Consider the following 13,233-nt stretch of genomic DNA (forward strand, 5'->3'; position numbering starts at 1 on the left):
TAAACATAAATTTTACTGTTGGTAGAGTAACAAGTTTGCCTAAAATTTTTAATCTAGATTCTAGTATGACCTTGAAAAATTCTAAAACCTATAGCTGCCGATGGATCTCTATATTCAACTCTGACACATTGACGTCACAATGGTAAAAGTTGGCTACCTGCTCGTTCGCATTGAACGGAATGCGATGCGATAATCGCACACTTCCGCGCCAGACCAAAGGGAAATGAAAAGGCGTTATGAACGTTATATGCACTCAACTCTTTCAGGAAAGAGATTTCTATGTGCAAATGGTTGCAGAAGCAGGTCACAGCTGGCTGAAGGAAGTTATCGTCAACAAATACACGTTTGCAAAGAACACAGTTCAAATAAAAGCCTCAACATCATACTTTGGCCTGGCCTGGAGGGTGCTTAAAGGTGATATTGAGTGACTGTAATAGATTCTGAAGTACTCACTCTCATATCCCGCCGTCCAGGACCACAGCGACACCATCGCCAGCAGCCAATGATACATAAGCCCTTCGATCTTCCAATAGAGTGGTGCGTACAAGGGTCTCGTTACACGCAGCGCCATCATCCACACCACGTAAGCGGGGATGCAGTATACGTTGTTGAGGATCGTGAATGCCGTGCGCGCCGCGATTCGCACGTAAGGGCTGAAACAGCAGGGCCCGGTCATTGTGCCGTCTCGCCGAGCACGGGGGGGACGGAGAGGGACAGAGGACCGAGGCGGACAGAGAGGACACAGGCGAGACGACACCGCACCGCGAGCTCCCTGCGGACAGCTGCCGAGACGTGGGCTTTCGTCGACGTGGACGATGGCGCTGCGCGACAATCAAACAACTGGGTACATTCGACGATATTTATTAATGGAATCGTTCACCGGTTCACTGTCGGTTATTTCGTTAAGTAGATTGCGAGTACAAATTTAAAAGTCCGCCCGTCGGCGAGCGAGCCGTCGCTCGCCGGCGCGCTCACATGCGATTTCATTTGCGACACACATTTTACACCGATCGACGTAACATTAACTCGTACGACGCGAGCACACATAGACATACATACACAATTTTTTAGTTTACGATGCACACTGTGGCACGACCGCGGCCGGCCGGGTTCGTCGTGTAAAATCAATACAAAGTTCATTATATAAAATTAAAAAACGACATCGGACCGCTGAAATTATACAAAAATTACAATATTAAAGACTGTACACTATCTAATATATACAATAGTTTCCAGCGTAGATATGTGCGGGGGCAGTATATACAGGGCGGTGGGCGGTGGGGCGGGACGGCCTCGCGCTACACTCTACACGTTATAGTCGTGCGCCATGAGGCCGTGCACCTGCTCGAGGCGGAAGGCCAGGCGCTGCTTCTGCGAGAACTCGTCCTCCTCGAGCGTCACCATGAGCTGCTCGTTGTACTTGACCGCGTACGCGTACAGCTCGTTGAGCGCGCAGTTCGTGTTGAACTCCTTCGTGTGGAGCCGCGACTCCTCCGCAAGCATCGCGTTCATGTCCTGGTCGGATATGGCGGGCATCAGCTTGATGTCCGCGTAGTAGCGCTCCACCCATTCCTTGTACACCGGTATGTCTTTAGCGTATAGGAGCTTCGACGAGGGCGAATCTTTGCCCAGAATGTGGTCGGAAGTGGAGCACGAGTCCATGAAAGTTTGCGCGATCACCGACAGGCACGAGTCGACGGTGTTAGATTTGTGAACGTCGAAAACGAAGTTGGGATTTTTAATTAGATTAACCCAGAAGCGCAAGGGTAACGAATTGCTCTTCCACGTGTGCACTACCTCGGGGTCGGAGATCGCGTGCTGCAATGCCTGATCGTCGAGGAAATCGAACATATATTTTATGGCGAGGGGAAGCGCGGAGCCCCGGTGCGCGGTGCTGAAAATAGTCTCGAATAAGTCGTCGACGAACTTTTGCAATGTTCCTTTGGTGGCTAGCAGGCGCGTTAAATATATTTCGGATACCATCTTGTTTCCCCGCTCCCCCTCCTTGTGCGCATCCCCGTCGTGATGCCTAACCAGATGCCAATATTTGAAGCCGTGCTCGTATTTGAGTGGACTAGCCGGGGGACTGGCGGAGCCGTATTTGCCTCTATTGAGCGTTTCGTAAGTGTGCGACTTGTCGTTTTTCTCCATATTCGACAGATTATAAACCGAGCTCTGTTTAGCGACTAGACTCAAGCATGCGCCGTCGGGGACGCGATAATGATTGAGGGTGTTAAGTTTGCGCCACTCGCCCTCGCATTTAGTCGTCGTGTCTTCGTCGTACAAAATTAATCGACCGCAGGCGCCCGTACGCCATTCCAAATCTAATTCGTCCCGACTCGGTCGCTGAGAGTACGGCGTAGCGCGATAGATTGCGTCCAAACATTTTTCTTTGACTTGACTTATCGTATCGCAGTCGAGAACTTTAACGTGAACGTTCTCCGTCGTGGCGTCTAAGCCACTAACGAAGATCGTCTGCTGCGATATCGACACGCTTACGGTCATCGGTTTGAAATCAATCGACTGCCTAATGAGTTTTTCTTCGCTCAAAGAGTACCGCGCCTCGGAGGTGATAACGTCCACCGGTCCTTTGTCTACCTGACCTTTCATCGACCTAAACAAAAGATAGAGCGGTTCGCCGGCGCACTCTCTAAGAAATTTATATAATAGGAAAGTAAACCACGCGCTCAACATTTTCTCTGCGACACTCTCGGTGCGCCTGAGCAGTAATTTGGGATGACTTTTACTTTCCATGCATTTTTCGATCAGTTCCGCTAGGAGAGTCTTTAAAACGTCAGTGCAATACTCCATTTTACTCTGGAGCGTGACCATAATTAGGGAAGCTACGTTAACGCGATCTCTCATCGAAAAATATCTATTACTTTCTAAAGTACGAATAAATAATAAAAGGAATGTTTTATTCATAATTAACTGTCCGAACATTCTGAGACCTTTTTCTTTTCTCATAAGCTCGGGCCTCTCCCACTGGAGTACGGCGTGATCGTCTATATTAGGAAACAATATTTTCATAGCGTACGTACGATAATCGAGGAACGGTATACCGCCTGTGACGTCACCCGTCAGATCTGTCATCTCAGTCTGTAACTCCGCGAAGGCCTCCTTACATTCCGCGGCCACTCTTAACTCTAAAATATCCATTTGCTCCTGCATATTTTTTAAAACCCTAATATTCTCCGTCGACTTCCTCCTATACATAACTAAAAATATGACAAATACTAATATGAGTATTACGATACTAGCTACGACACCGAATAATACTGGCTTTCCTATAGCCGCCTGCAAGCCGGTCTGCGACGAATACGATAATTTACCTATTTTATAAGTCAGAGCACGGCCGACTTTGACGACGACCTCCGGCGTGTCGACTCCGTCGGGCAGCTCGTCGCGAGACGGGGGCCTACATGTCAACTGATGCCTGGCGATAGACGTAATGTTACACAGACTTTCACCGACGCGCACCTCTACGTCGACGTCCGTGCTCGCTCTATCCAAATTTTGACCGTTTATAGTTAAATATTCAGACTTATAATACTTTACATCCTCGTCGAACTTCTCGTAAATTGGGTCCGGATAAAGCAGAAAAGCGTCGCCGGTCTTAGTCGTAAGATTTTGCACGCTCTGGACGTCGTCCATATTGAATCCGTACTCTAATTCTAGCGGTTTATCCGGGTCTATGTTTAGGCCGGCGCTCTCTATCCCCGGAGACTCGCATATGAGCTGAGTCTGATAGTCTACTCGGTGGCAGGGCGCTATGTACGGTCTGTTGTCGTGGTAGACGTAAATCTGTGGGAATTGAATCGAATGGAAATTGCGCCCCATCACCCTGATACTTATGCCGCCGGACGGAATGCCCTTCGGTTGTTTCGACGCGAGCGGCGGACCGGACTCGACGGATACCACGACCGGATCCTCGATATACTCGAATTTTTCCCGCTCCAACGTTCGCATACCGTTATCGAAACGCATTCGTAATGTGCCCATTTTCAATTGATACGAGTGACTGGTCCTACATATGGCTTCCTCGTGCGATACCGATAAAATTGCGCACGGCAAATCATCTATGAAAGCTTGAATATTACTTCCCGCGTCTAAATACTCGCCCGTGATGCGCAATTTAGTGCCGCCCGACTGGGGTCCGTACTTCGGTTGAATAGAATTTATTTTCGGATTGACGAACGCGTAGTGATGTTTAGATTCCCCGCGGTAGTCGGCCACGCGAACCACGACGGGTCCGTCCCGGGGCACCTCCTCCCCGGGTCCGTCCACCGTACAGACTATGCGCCTCGTTTTCACGTACAACTCGATTATGGGCTGACATTTTATACCGGCTATGGTGACCCCGTTGTAAATATCAGATATATTTCGACCCAAATTGATACCCTCGATAGTTATATTCGTTCCGCCGTCCCACGGGCCTAGCTGAGGTCTAAACGTGTGGATTTCGGGATTAGGACACGTCTGCGTGCGGTTGAGCCAGACGCTCGGAGCCCCGCATTGCTCCTGGACTTCGCACCGATCCGATCCCTGACACCACCCGCAACCGAACTTCTCAGGAAGAGCTAGACACATGCCGCAGTTGTCGGCCATGTCGTTACATCTATAAATGAGTATATGAGTATTATCGGGATTATCTAGCGGCTTCGACCCTCCCCAGATTACGGCGAACGACGCGGTTATATTAGGAGCGCGGGAGGTGTAAGTGAACTCGACGTGTTCGCAATAAATAGTGTCGGCGAGAAGTTGAGCGTTGACATGGGTAACCCGACCCTCTATATTAAACTGACATACGAATCTAGTCTGTACAATGAATTGACCGATTATGTGGACCTTAACTTTTATTGCTTTTTTTACACCGGAAGGAACTAATATTTCGTTGGTGCCGTCTGATGTCGAGTTTATTGTCGGACAGAAACTCGGGCCGGAGCGATAGCTGGGACCTATTCTACTGACCCCCGTGACGAGTATATCGTTCCTACAATTTTCCGCCGTATCGTGAGTACATCTGTGCCCGTCTACGCACCAGTCGCACGGAAAAGAAGAGCTGACGCATTGGGTACACGAGCCGTACGTATTGCAATCGAAAAACGTAAAATTAGTAGCGACGAAATCTGGACCTTGGGTAGTGCGCACTGAGAGTTTAGCCGTGAAATGATGCTGACCGGCAGGAATGGGTGGTAGTGTATCGGTACGCGGTGTAGTACAATTAACACCATACGGTTTTCTGGTCGCATTACTAACGAGAGTACGATCTAACGCTGTAAACGCACACATAAACTGAGCATTTAGAGTCGGTAAATTTTCAATGACTAAATCTAACGTTCTTGCTGTTGTTCGTTGTAATTGATTTGGTGTTACTTGTGTGATGGTCGTGCACCGACCGCTGCGATACGATATCCAATAAAGCGGGTCCTGCGCCGCCTCCTGACAGTCGGATCGGAGGCTGCATTTATTTTCTAGGGAACACCAGCCGCAGTACGGATCTTTCACGCCCAAGCAAGTCAGGCACGATTTGTACACGCTACATTCTTGAACCTTCACTTTCGAAACGTTTCTTTCGGTCATCACATATAAATGCATCAATTGAGTATCAAAGAATAAATCTTTATTGACAGGAGATCCGTCGTCGACGACGATGTCTCCGTACTCGAAGGCGGACGTGGCGCTCTCTACGACGATCTTCTTGAGATGACCGTCGGCCGTCCCCGCAAATACAACGGTGTAGTCGCCGGTCGCAGTGGCCGCTACGGCGGTCAGCCTCTTCGGGAAGGTAGCCACGGGTACCGCTTCCACTGGTTGCTCGCCTCCTAGCGGAGTGTTCACATCTAGTCCGCAAAAATCTTCGCTTATAGTTTGCAACTTCGTTCCGATACAAGCGTGCGACGGCGAGATGAAATCTAGGCCACGCGAGCCGTTTCCGCTGAAGCAGGTCTTAATGTTTTGCATGAACTTACGACGTATCGCTTTTAGGGAGTAGACGCAAATGGCCGAATGGTTAGATGGAATATTTGTGTTGATGGCTTTGCTCTGACTGAAAGCTGCAAAGAGTACATCGTGTTGGGCGGTTATTCCCAGTTCGCCGGCGAGCACTGATCCGGCCTTCCCGACGAATGCGGCCTGCACTAGGTTGTAGCCGTAATTTCCTCCACCCTCGCCCACGCACGACATGGGTATCTCGGTGTACGAGTAGTAATTCTCATCGTCGTGACACACACGAACCAGCTTGCTGTAGTATGTGTCGGAGCCGACGCCGCGCAGCTGAGTCGTTAGAAAATAGCTAAATCCATCGGAGCTGAAACCGTACACGTAATCTATAGGATAACGTTCTCGCGACAACGAATTGACGAACATTCGAGTCCCGGTGGTCACCGCCGTTCGAGCTATCACGAAGAGCCTGTCGTCCTCCAGGGATCTGCTGCTGACGGTCGGCACTTCGGAACGATACGGCGAATTCCCAGTAAAAGTCACTCCTACGTACATCACTTGCGTCATCGGCGGGTTCGGCGGTCCCGGCGCTATGAAGGCGACCGTGGACGCGCTGGCGTTGTTGGCCACGACCGGTTCGCGCACTTCCCGGACATCGTGGGATATATTGTTCAGGTTCCGCACGGAGCACAGTCCTTGCAGCACCGAGCCGCACGTTATGAGGCGACTGGTCGCGTAGTCGATGACCAGCGCCTTGTTCACATTGTCCGTCGGCTTCTTGACGAAACTAGGCGGGCAGTCGAAGGTGCACTGGGCGGAATCGTTGACCGGGCCGGTGACGATCTGCTGGGCCACCTCGAGGTCGGGCGACAGCTGGTAGATCCTGTTGACGGCGCCCACGTACACGCGACCCGTGTTGCGGTCCACCACCAGGTGATTGAAGAGAGAGGATGGCGCTTTGACCGGATCGGAGAAGATGCGCACCACGTCCTGCGAGGCGCGCGCGGCGACGCACGCGGCCCCGAGGGTCAGCAGCACGCGCCACATGGCGCGGACGCATGTGGCCTACCGCCGTCGTCCGCGGAGGCACCCACCCGCCCATCTGGAACGCGATACACCCGCTCAGCCACTGCCCGACGCCGCCGCTCCGTTCCTATCGCACCGCACCGCTCCTGCGACCCTACGGAGTACGAGCGCGACGCCGACCTAACGTCTATCGACCTTCGAGGACGCACGCGAAGGTTAGGAGAGGTCCAGTGCGATTGGAGCGAGTCCGCGACGCGAGCGGGACGGCCGGGTGCCCGGCCCCGTCGAGCAGTACCAACCTATTTTAGGTCACACGTAGACCGCACGATCCGAACGATAAAAAGCAGCGTCTGCCGGCAGAACGATGTGATGTACTGTGCAGGTATTGTGAGTGTTGAATATGAATGTAAACCTGCTCACCGGATGTTTTTTCTATCGCCGCGCACAAAAATAGGTTAGTACTAGGAACGAGCGGCCACCGGCGGCCCCGACGCGGTCAGTGCACTGATAGTCACACGCCGACGAAAGCCTCATCATAAAAGGGAGTAACAAAAAATTTACTTGGCATGCTGTACGAACGAGGGAGCTAACGTGGTAACGCAGGGAATCAAATAATCATAAAAACTTAAAACATCGACGACAACGGATATACTTACAGAACAGCCATGGCGAAATTAGTTAGGACGGGCTTCGAAATTTCTACTCGTGTTTGTTTATATTACGCATGTATGGAATCGCACTTTCATAATGCGGAAACCTTGCAGTCCGTTCTAGCGGTCACCTGTAACAACAAACATCACTGTTTAAAGCCCTCAGGGCTCTCGGATAGTTGGCTTCGCCCGCTAATGATTTATTGGGTGCAGGCGAGTCCGTTCTTGTAAGTTGTAGATTATGATGTGATAACACCACAAACTAAGCTGTATTCTATCTAGACTACGAATTTACAGATATCGATCACTAGCCGGAAAGATAAGTAGGCCGTTTTAATATATCAGTTAAGAATTGATAAAACGAACTGTATTCGAGGCACCGAGGCACGCCGTAAAATGTATTGCACGAGCGTACGGCGGCGGCGGTCGATTGCATTCCATGAACGCCGCCGCCCACTCGCAGAACCACCTACGTTAAAGTGTGTCGAAAAAATCCATCTTTACTCGTATCGCAACAATCTAATTCATTAACTTCTCCCCTTATCTATCGGTTAACACTGGCGAGAACGAAAATATTGTCGGCCATTACCGCGCACGTCAGTCGATACATGGAAGCCATTCTAATAAACGCCACGCACTTTCGACGCCGTTAAATGTAAAAACGTTGACTCACCGTGATTTAAAATGCAATTATGTTGTGGACAATCCTTTGAAATCCGGGGTAAAATGGCTTTTTGAACTTTTTGTAACACTGTTGCACCACTTCACAATATTACTCGGTAGCACTGTTATTTCATAGTCGTACACTTATCACCACTTTATTAATTTCGATCACTTAATCCTAAAGGTCTTTTCGTATAACAATATCCGGTTAAATAAGCAACATAGCCCGTTTGCAAAAGGAGTTCACGACAAGAGCATCAGTCTTCGTACTTCGCCATGGAATGAATTCGGTTTCGCTTTTCGAACGAGTCTAGGCGTGACTGCTCCGAGATTAGCCGAGACCAGCCGATTTGAGCTTAGTTCCGTATTCCGCCACCAACAGCAGCACTGTAGGTTTCGTTCAGAAATAATTTAGACCATAGACAAAAGCATTTATATTTTTTTAAGATCACTAACTTTTAAAAGGCCCATTCACGGCAGGACTGCACTGCAGTCCTGCAGTGAATTAGGCTCACTGATTGGTTCACACTCGTTGTTTCCGGCCGGCCACACCGAGTGTGAACCAATCAGTGAGGCCCATTCACTGCAGGACTGCTGTCCTGCCGTGAATGGGCCTTTTTACCATAAAAAAATTTATAGAAAATAAACATAGACTTAATATATACTATAATGCAACATAGGTTTATGAAAATAAAATCCATCCCTAGACCATAGGGTCTAGGGATGGATTTGGCGTTAAAACATGACGTTATTTATATTTTATAATTTGAATTCAACGAAATATTATTATGTTTATTAAGTTTTATTCAAATAGAGAAATAGTTAGCAATTAGCGGAGTTTGGGGAACCTATCTTGGTACATAGTACATAGTTTGAAATCAGAAGACTGTGTTTTGTTAAACGTAAAAAATTTAATTAATTAATGATAATATTATTTTAAGAAACTTAAAATATGCATTAATTAATATTCTTATAATACTAAAATGCGTAAATATTAATCTTAACTAAATATATAAAACTGTTGATAATAATAATCATATAGGTAATTATCAAAACGGTAACAGTATTGTAATATTATCAGCCTGTTCGGCTGATAATAATAATTATTTTAAAATTATTTTTATATTATTTCGGGGTAAATGAGCTTGTGCATAACCTGAAAGAAAGGCAAGCGAAGTTTAACAGTTGTATCAGATTTTACAAATTTATTGATAATAAAAAGACGATAATATCTTTAATTAAATATTTATTTATTTCTTTTTCTTTATTTTATCTTTTTAGTCACTAAAGTCAGAACTACAATAATTATTATTTGTAATTTTAATATTATATACATCACCATTTAGCCAACTTACTAATACATAATTATTATTCCTCAATTATATTTTAGTAAATAAAAAAAATGGTAAGTAATTTGTATTATAACGTATCTGTAATGCTTTTGAAAAATTTTATAAATTATATATTGAGAAAAATTAGCTTGCTTATTAACTATTATTCAGTGCGAGGACAGGTTTGGTTGCGGTCTAACCAAATACTTTGGGCATCACATTGTTTCTTAAAATTACAGCGATTGGAGCCCTGACACCAACCACAATCAAACCTATCTGCTAGCTTTAGGCACTTTTCACAATCGCCGGCCATACCGTTACATTTATAAATAAGTAAATGGATGTTATTAGGATTATCTAGTGGCTTAGAACCTCCCCAAATTACATCAAACGACGCCGTTACATTAGGAGATTGGGAAGTATAAGTCCACTCGACACGGTCACAGTAAATAGTATCGGCAAGAAGTTGGGCATTCACATGGATAATTTTACTTTCTAATTTAAACTGACACACAAATCTAGTTTGTACTATAAATTGACCGATGATATGAACCTTAACTTTTATTGCTTTCTTTACACCAAAAGGAACTAATATTTCGTTTGTGTCGTCATATGTTGACTTTAGTGTTGGACAAAAGCTTGGACCGGAACGATAGCTCGGACCGACTCTACTGACACCAGTTACGAGTATATCATTTCTACAATTTTCTGCCGTGTCATGAGTACATCTATGCCCGTCAACACACCAATCACAAGGATAAGGTGAACTCACACATTGAGTACATGAGGTGTAGGCATTGCATTCGACAAACGAAGAATTATTATTAGCTTCTAAGGCGGGATTTTGAATGTCAATTTCGGTTTTAGGACAAGTTTGGGTGCGGTCTAGCCAGTTATTTTGAGCTCCACATTGATCTTGCAGTTCACAACGATTTGAGCCCTGACACCAACCACAACCAAACTTATCTGCCAACTCTAAGCAATTCCCACAATCGACGGCCATACCGTTACAACTGTAAATTACTACATGGATGTTATTAGGGTTATCTAAAGGCTTAGTACCTCCCCAAATAACATCAAACGACGCGGTTATATTTGGAGCATGGGAAGTATAAGTCCACTCGACATGGTCACAGTAAATAGTATCGGCGAGAAGTTGGGCATTCACATGGATAATTTTACCTTCAATTTTAAACTGACATACAAATCTGGTTTGCACTATAAATTGACCGACGATATGAACCCTAACTTTTATTGCTTTCTTTGCACCGAAAGGAACTAATATTTCATTTGTGTCGTCAAATGTTGAATTTAGTGTTGGGCAAAAACTTGGACCAGAGCGAAAGCTCGGGCCGGTTCTACTGACACCAGTTACGAGTATATCATTTCTACAATTTTCTGCCGTGTCATGAGTACATCTCTGCCCGTCAACACACCAATCACAAGGATAAGGTGAACTCACACATTGAGTACATGAGGTGTAGGCATTGCATTCGACAAACGAAGAATTATTATTAGCTTCTAAGGCGGGATTTTGAATGTCAATTTCGGTTTTAGGACAAGTTTGGGTGCGGTCTAGCCAGTTATTTTGAGCTCCACATTGATCTTGCAGTTCACAACGATTTGAGCCCTGACACCAACCACAACCAAACTTATCTGCTAACTCTAAGCAATTCCCACAATCGTCGGCCATACCGTTACAATTGTAAATTACTACATGGATGTTATAAGGATTATCTAAAGGCTTAGAACCTCCCCAAATAACATCAAACGACGCGGTTTTATTTGAAGGATGGGAAGTATAAGTCCACTCGACATGGTCACAGTAAATAGTATCGGCAAGAAGTTGGGCATTTACACGGATAATTTTACCTTCAATTTTAAACTGACATACAAATCTGGTTTGCACTATAAATTGACCGACGATATGAACCCTAACTTTTATTGCTTTCTTTGCACCGTAAGGAACTAATATTTCGTTTGTGTCACCAAATGTTGACTTTAGTATTGGACAAAAGCTTGGACCGGAACGATAGCTTGGACCAATTCTGCTGATGCCAGTTACCAGTATGTCATTTCTACAATTTTCTTCTGTGTCATGAGTGCATCTATGACCGTCAATACACCAATCACAAGGAGATGGTGAACTCACACATTGAGTACATGAGGTGTAGCTTTTGCAGTCGAAAGATGAAGTGTTAGTAGCTTCTAAAGCGGACGTTTGGGTGTCATTTTCAGTATTTTGAATAAAATCCACGCCCTCCGAAATGTCTGCTACTGTGCACGCGATTCCGAGTGCAAAAAGTACGCGCAACATTGAGTCAAATGTCCATCTGAAACGCAATACATTTACTGTTAATAACTCAACAGCTACTTTGCTGTTCCAAAAATACAGGCACTGTGTATTAAATCAGACCTAGTATATCCCACAACTTGTACATTTTGTGGTAGACTTTACGGAAGAACTATTGATTTGTGCTTTAACATAGTAATTTTTATTGATGATATTATATGATGAGATATATGATGAGATGATAACACATCTACATTTATAGATGTGTTATCATCAGTCAGTCAAGGTTTTCCATATATAGATATGTTATCATCAGTCAGCCAAGGTGTGATGAATGACGACGCGAGCCCTCACAAAGCTCGCCTTTTAGCAAGTTAATGTCTACAGGGTGTAACAAAACTAAGTGATAATACTTTAGGATGTGTAAATGTACCTCGTTTATTATCAGTTATCACTTAGTTTTGTTACACTTTGTACATGCCGTAACCCCTAATGATTCCGGTAATTATACCAATACAGATAATTTAAGTGATAGTTTACACTTTATTATACTTGTAATGGATGTGGGTTATATATTATTTTCTCACTTTCAAAGTCAAATTTTAAATGGCTTTCGTTACAATATTTTAATAAATAATCAGTTGTGCGGTTTCAGAAAATGCTAAAAATTTAAATAAAAGTCTCAGAGAAAAGGTGTAAGAAACGGTTGTACTTACAGAATATTCATTAAAAAGACGTATAAAAAAAACTTCTGTGATGTATAAACCTTGCAGCTTACCTGTAAAAGTCACAATTCAAAAGTTTTATAAACGTCATAACTCATAACTCATATAAGCATACTGTAAAATGATGATGAATGGAGTTAAAGATAATTTTCTAATATTTTGATTTAGGTTTGTTATAAATATATTTTATTAGCTTATCATCTGATATAAATAACATCCTTTGTTAAAACCTTTTATAATAATTATTATGTTTAAATTGAAATAATATTTTTATCCTTAATTTGAAACATAATTTTAATAAAATATTAAATAAAAATGCTTACAGTTGTTTATCCACTTTACACATGGAGTCACGACAAGAGCATCAGTCTTCAAACTTGGCCATGGAATGAATTTGATTTAGCTATTTAAACCGGTCTAGTCGTCGTCGTCAGCTCTCTGATATTAGATATTCCTATCGTAATGTTTTTAAATAAAATAATAAAGCTTTTGTGAGTTAAAAATTATTTTTTATCTAATAATATATAAAATTCTCATGTCACAGTGTTTGTGCGCGAACTCCTCCAAAACAGCTCTACCGATTCTAAAATTGTAATATGGGC

The 13,233-nt window shown here is 44.6% G+C and overlaps 2 protein-coding genes across 2 annotated transcripts; both read right to left on the bottom strand.

Annotated features, from left to right (window-relative positions):
* Positions 1–845: 845 nt before the first annotated feature.
* Positions 846–8,613, bottom strand: LOC121734825 (plexin A3). The gene is made up of 3 exons (XM_042125448.1): positions 8,293–8,613; positions 7,626–7,750; positions 846–7,045 (listed from the first exon to the last, which is right to left on the bottom strand). Exon 3 carries the CDS (start codon positions 6,988–6,990, stop codon positions 1,306–1,308), a length of 5,685 nt encoding a protein of 1,894 aa, XP_041981382.1. The 5' UTR covers positions 6,991–7,045; positions 7,626–7,750; positions 8,293–8,613; the 3' UTR covers positions 846–1,305.
* Positions 8,614–9,729: 1,116 nt separating this feature from the next.
* LOC121734723 lies at positions 9,730–13,012 on the bottom strand. The gene is made up of 3 exons (XM_042125323.1): positions 12,955–13,012; positions 12,623–12,684; positions 9,730–11,946 (listed from the first exon to the last, which is right to left on the bottom strand). The coding sequence occupies exons 2-3, from the start codon at positions 12,631–12,633 to the stop codon at positions 9,777–9,779; spliced, it is 2,181 nt and encodes a 726-aa protein (XP_041981257.1). The 5' UTR covers positions 12,634–12,684; positions 12,955–13,012; the 3' UTR covers positions 9,730–9,776.
* Between the last annotated feature and the right edge of the window lie 221 nt (positions 13,013–13,233).

Source organism: Aricia agestis, chromosome 16 (assembly GCF_905147365.1).
Source record: "Aricia agestis chromosome 16, ilAriAges1.1, whole genome shotgun sequence".
Lineage (NCBI taxonomy): Eukaryota > Metazoa > Arthropoda > Insecta > Lepidoptera > Lycaenidae > Aricia > Aricia agestis.